The 6,567-nt window shown below is 43.2% G+C and overlaps 1 protein-coding gene across 1 annotated transcript in view; it reads right to left on the reverse strand.

Moving 5' to 3' along the window:
* The window catches only part of LOC102766079 (interferon alpha-1), a 4,698-nt gene extending 2,478 nt beyond the window's left edge, over positions 1–2,220 (reverse strand). The window contains exon 1 of the mRNA XM_015564741.1: positions 2,118–2,220. Coding sequence (XP_015420227.1) covers positions 2,118–2,220 — 103 coding nt within the window. The remainder of the gene's footprint in view (positions 1–2,117) is intronic.
* Positions 2,221–6,567: the final 4,347 nt, after the last annotated feature.

The following is a 6,567-nucleotide window of genomic DNA, read 5'->3' on the forward strand; positions in this document are numbered from 1 at the left end:
GTGCAGCCAAGGTTGAGAACTGCTGCTTTTAGGTAACAGTCTGCTTCAAGAGCTGGCTGCCCTCCTCTGGACTTGTCTGCAACTACAACAATTTCACAAGGGCTGGTTTGAAACTTGTCACATTATACTATTGGAGCTCTGAATCCTGACTTGTATAGTTAGGTGATATTTTCTCATTTGGATAGAAAAGATGTCACTTCATGTTTTTCATTTTCAGCATTTACTTTCCACTTGCCTTTGCGCGTACTTTTCCACAGCTATTTTTACTTTCTAGGATCATTAAGAGAGGAAAGTTCTGATGTCTCGAAAAGTTGTAGAGGAAATACGTTCCCTCTTCTTTCCCTTATATTTTCTCTTCCTGTTTTATTTTGTCTTTGCAATAAACCTCAAAGTGGAAATAGAAATGATTACAGAAGCATTAGGATAACTTCTATAAAGTGAAAAGATAAATACAGAAGAAGAGGTAATAATTTTTAAATTATAAAAAAAATACCTAAGGCCCTAACCGGTTAGGCTCAGTGGCTAGAGCAGGGGTCCTCAAACTTTTTAAACAGGGGGCCAGTTCACTGTCCCTCAGACCGTTGGAGGGCCGGACTATAGTTTTAAAAAAAACTATGAACAAATTCCTATGCACACTGCACGTATCTTATTTTGAAGTAAAAAACAAAACAAAAGGGGAACAAATACAATATTTGTATTTGCATGTGGCCCGCGGGCTGTAGTTTGAGGACTCCTGGGCTAGAGTGCCAGCCTGCGGACCAAAAGGTCCCGGGTTTGATTCCAGTCAAGGGCATGTACCTTGGTTGCAGGTTCCTCCCTGGCCCAGGCCCTGGTCTGGGCTAGTGCAGGAGGCAACCAATCAATGTGTTTCTCTCACATCAATGTTTCTCTCTGTCTTTCCCTCTCTCTTCCACTCTCTCTAAAAATAAATGGGAAAATATCCTCAGGTGAGGATTAAAAAAATAAATTAAATAAAAATGCCTAAGGAAAAGACTAGGTTGCTTAAACACGTCTTCAATAGAACGGAGATGATGGCCCGGGCTAGGACAGAGAGGCTGCCATGAAGCAGCCGGGACAGGTTCTAACTGCCTGAACACCTGGGAATAGTGTTTGCACTTTCCTCTTCTTGAGGGCAAGAGTGGAGGTGTGATTTTCTTAATGTATCCAGCCTGAGTTCTGCGTAATGATTGGCACATAGCAAATGGGCAGTAATTTTCTCAATTAAATAGAGTAAATAAAACCAAATTTAAAACTAAATGTTTTGCAGCAGAGATTAAGGTCAGATCCATGAATATAAAATAACGTTCAGATATATGTCACACCTTATCAACACTTCCAAGAGGGATATCCAGAGGCGGGGAAAGGAAGGTCTGAAAAAATTAAGCCTCGTAGAGTTTCCTTAAAAGTTATTATTAACAACAGGAAGAAAGAACCAGATGGTTCTATCATTAAAAGTTCAGAGTAGGTTTTTGTTAAGATGATGAGCATTCCATTGAATTAGGATTTTTATTATTTTATCAATTGCAGTTGACATTCAATATTATTTTATACTAGTGCCTGGTACACAGATCTGTGCACATCGGAAGGAAATTAATTAGAAGGTGGCCGGTGGGAGTGGGCAAGACAGGCCAGACTTGCCCTGGAGCCAAACTCACACAGTCCCTCCCTGGCCCCAGGGCGCACCTGGGGTGGCACCACAGCTGGGCAACTGGCCCTGTTTTCCCAGCCCACTCTGTGCTCACTACCCTTCACCCCCCACAACCCCGTGCTGCCCGCCTCACCTGTGTTCCCTGAGGAGCTAGTGTTCCCCACTGGCCCTGTGCTCCCAGAGGACCCTGACTTCCCAGAGGGCCCTGTGCTCCCGGTAGCCACCCTGCACCATGGGGGCCCAGGTTTATGCAGCCTCCCTCCACACTGCCCCTTGCAAGTCTTCCCAGCAGCAGATCCCAGTGCCTCCAGCTACAGCCAGGCCTGGTAGGATCTTGTGCAGGGCACCCAGGGCATGGTCCCCACTGTACCTGCTCCAGCTCCAGCTCCAGCCGAGGCCACAGTCTCGCCTCAGAGCCCCGAAGTTGAAAATTTCTCTGCAGACCCTGATTTCACAGAGCTGCCCTCACCCCACGGCCCCTTGGAGGGGCCCTTCTCCTCCCCCAAGCCCTGGTACAACTTTGTGAGTAACAGCGACATGGACCTCTTCAAGTTCCTGGATCTATAAGGCATTCTGTCCCTGCCAAATCCTGCAGATGCCTCGGGACCTGAGGGAACCAGGGCGTGGGCCAACGCAGGTGCGAGAGGCGCTGGTCAGTGGATTTTTGCTTCCAGTTGCTCTTCTGCAGCTGGACGGGCATCTGCGGTCACCACAGTTTGGCAGTAAACCAAGGCCGACAGTGCCCCAGCACAACTACCCATGGCCGAAGGTAGAATCCTGCAGCCCCGTGAGGAATTGGGCTCCCTCCTCTCTGGTATCCGGGTGGGTCACCCGAGAACCTACGCTGCCAAGTCACTGCAGCTCCTGCGTTGAGCGTGACAGCGATGTGGACCTCTTCAAGTTCCTGGATCTATAAGGGATTCTGTCCCCACCAAATCCTGCAGATGCCACAAAACCTGAGGGAACCAGGGTGTGGGCCCATGTGGGTGTGAGAGGCGCTGGTCAGTGGATCTTTGCTGCCAGTTGTTCTTCTGTGGCTGGAAGGGCATCTGCGGTCACCACAGCTCAGCAGTAAACCAGGGCCGACAGTGCCCCAGCACAACATAACCCATGGCCGAAGGTAGAATCCTGCAGCCCCATGAGGAATTGGGCTCCCTCCTCTCTGGGTCCAGGTGCAGCACCTGAGAACCGCCACTGCCAAGTCACTGCAGCTCAGCAGCTCCTGAATTGAGCATCTGCCCCCTGTTGGTCAGTACACATCATACCTACCGGCCAGTTGGATGGTCGGATGGTCAAACAGTCGCTTAGGCTTTTATATGTATAGATTCGTTTCAGAGTACAGCATGTTGGTTAGACATTCATATAATTTATGAAGTGATTCCCCCCATAAGTCTAATACCTACCTGGAACTATAATTTCTCCTCTTTCTTGTTCGTAAAGGGCCACTGGCTTAGGCTTTTATATGTATAGATTCGTTTCAGGTGTACAACATATTGGTTAGACATTCACGTAATTCATGAAGTGATTCCTCCCATAAGTCTAATACCCACCTGGAACTATAATTTCTCCTCTTTCTTGTTCGAAGTACAGGAATGACTTTAAATAATATTGTAATAACCATGTGTTACTATTACTATATAGTAGGGATTCCTCCATTCGTCCCAGGGACACAGAAGGCTGCTGGAAACCCACGTGTCCTATTAAAGGATGAACACACAAACTCTTGCTCACAGGCACCCACCATGGGCTCTGGAGAGAGAACAGCGGCTTGGAGAACACCAAAGGCATACAAGGAGAAGCTGAGTTGTGTGGCTTCAGGGCAAGGGCTGGAGGGACAGCTGCCAAGGTCTCTGTGTTGAGGTGTCCTCTCCCATGGCTCATGGGCCCCATCATTCCTGTGGTGAGCCTTTCCCCCTTGTGGCCAAACCTAACTCTGCATTAGTCTGGTCAACTCCATTAGCTCCACCCAGATAACTACCTGGGACCCTGCTTCACCCAACTCACGTTCTGACAGGCTCTTACGGTGACCGAGCCTTACAAACAGCCGGTGAATGGTCTCAGGTTTGGAGATGCCTTACCAGTGGTCAGCAAACTGCGGCCCCTGAGTGTGGCTCTTCCACAAAATATCACGTGCAGGCGCACACATACAGTGCGATTGAAACTTCGTGGCCGCACTCAAGGGGCCAAGGAGCCACATGTGGCTCGCGAGCACAGTTTTCCAACCACTGCCTTAGGCCTTGTGCTGACCTGGCAGCACCTGGCCTCAGTTCACAGTGAGGCCCCTCCCACATGCATCCAGGCTCAGTACAGCCAGCTTCCAACGGTGAGTGGCTTTAACATGTAGCGCCTAACATGTCGCCCCACCGCCTCACCCCGCCACCTGTCACAGGCAGCATCTGACATTGATCTGCACTGGAGTCCCTCCCAAGAGGCCCCAGGACCAACACACCTGGGGGCCAGCTTCAGATCACAAAAGAACACCACCGATTAGCTCCACAAGCTGCACACCCAAAGGGAGGTCTTGGCGGGACCAGACCCACTGGGATGAATCCTGTTCACGAAGATCACCAAAATGGAAATAGAGGGAACATACCTCAACATAATAAAGGCTGTATATGGCAAACTCACAGCTAATAGTATACTCCATCGGGAAAAGCTAAAAGCAAATTCTTTAAGATCAGGAACTAGACAAGATGGCCCACCTTTACCACTTATATTCAACATAGTATTAGAAGTCCAAGTCACAGCAATCAGACAAAAGAAAAAAAGAAAGAAGATGCTTCCAAATTGGAAAGGAACAAATAAAACTGTCGTTATTTGCAGAGGACATGATACCATATAGAGAGAATCCTAAGTTTCCATCACAAAACTACTAATAAATGAATTCACTAAAACAGCAGGATACAAAATAAATATTCAGAAATTGGTTGAATTTTCTACACCAATAATGAACTATTAGAAAGAGAAATTAAGAAAACAAACTCATTTACAATTGAAAATATATATAACTAGAAATATTGTTGTTACTCCTATTATATTTTAGAAGTAAAATATTTTAAAGGAAAAAGATCTAGGTATTTTAGTACCTTTATACTTTTTCCCACTTTTGAACAAGGGGTCTCCTGATTTGACGCCATGTGGAAGGAACCATTGAGTTCAGCAAGGGAAAATAAAAAAAAAAAAGAATATTTGTGTTCTGGTTCTTGAAACTCTGTTCATAAAAATACCTAATATGTGTATAACATCTCTATCACAGGCATAATTCTGAAATGGCCCTTAAAATCCCAGGTCCCTGGTGTACACACACCTTCTCCTGGGTTTTCCAATCAAGCACTAAGCTGGGTGTTGATGTGAAAGGATTTTGCAGATAAAGTGTGTCCCAAAATTCACGCAAGATTTGAATTTTGCATGAACATTAACAACAACAACAACAACAAAAATAAAAGCCTAATTTTACTTGGTTTATTGAATCAGATTCTAATATCTGTTGCCCTTTGATTTCAATCCCTTCAATTTGATAAGCATTACCAAGTACCAATTATGGCCCAGGAGCAGGGACAATGAAGACCAATGACGACCACAGCTTTGTGTATGTGCCAGCAAAGCCGTGGAGGCCATTTACCTGATTCCATACATAACCCTATACTGTATGCTTTATGAATCAATAAAAAAAATTACAATTTTTAATTATAAACCTGTGTTTTCTATCAAAATTACTTCTTGATATTTTGGGACATCCTTTATAAAGAGATTTGTAAGATCTCACGATTTCAGTGAACGAATATTTTCCAAATGATTGATACATATAGTACAAAATCACACATGGGTAAAAGAGATTCATTCAAGGACAGATTGATATATTTTTAGGTAGCAGAATTTTTAAAGTTCAGTTTTAGTTTTAGACTCCACATTACAAGTAATCTTTAAGAAAGTATCATTTATTGAGCTCTGGTGTGATAGATGATGCATTATATAAACATATTTTCTAGTATCAAATTATCTATATTTCTAAGATACTCTTCTTAGTCACGGTGAATGGGTTTATTAATGTGATGTTTTAATTCTGTCACAGTGGAACCCATATGATATTGGGAAAATACTGACTGCTTGAATCAGAGTTCTGCTACTTGATAGCTTCTGTGGTTTGTTGCTTTTGCACATAGTAGGTACTGAATAAATGATAGTTATCATCTAAGGGCATGCAGTAGAGAATAAGCTATCGTTTAAGAGTGTGGTAGGGTTGTTAAAAAAGATAAAAAAATAATATTTTTATAAAGTGCTTATCACAGTCCCTGTCACAGAAAGAACATTCAATAAAGGTTAGCTCTTATTATATGTTTTAATGTTATTTAGAATTAACTGACTTTAATGTGTGAGGACAGTCTATTTTCAAATCCTATGTTTGATAAACCTATAAGTTTACTTCAGTGTGTAACTTTGACTACTTCTACAAATTTTAACAATAGTGTTTTAATTTCCATTACTTACTAAATTTGTCATTTTATTTTTTTCTCTCTGACTTGATTGTAATTTATCAATATGTTTTAAAATGTCTAATTGGTTTAAAATTTGTTTAAAATTAATTCAGGCTTTGTTATCTGAGCATACAACTTCTAGTATTTTTTCTCTGGAGAAATTATTGATATTTTCTTTGTAATCTAATATATGAAAATTTTTGTGAATTATTTATAAATATTTTAAAGAAATTATTTTTCCTATTCTGAATTATAGTGCAGCAGAGTCTTAACCACTAATTTACTTTTTTCATATTTAAATGTATTTTCTGCCGAAACTGGTTTGGCTCAGTGGATAGAGCGTCGGCCTGCGGACTGAAGGGTCCCGGGTTTGATTCTGGTCAAGGGCATGTACCTGGGTTGCGGGCACATCTCCAGTGGGAGATGTGCAGGAGGCAGCTGGTC

Source organism: Myotis davidii, unplaced genomic scaffold (genome assembly GCF_000327345.1).
Source record: "Myotis davidii unplaced genomic scaffold, ASM32734v1 scaffold197, whole genome shotgun sequence".
In the NCBI taxonomy this organism is placed as follows: domain Eukaryota; kingdom Metazoa; phylum Chordata; class Mammalia; order Chiroptera; family Vespertilionidae; genus Myotis; species Myotis davidii.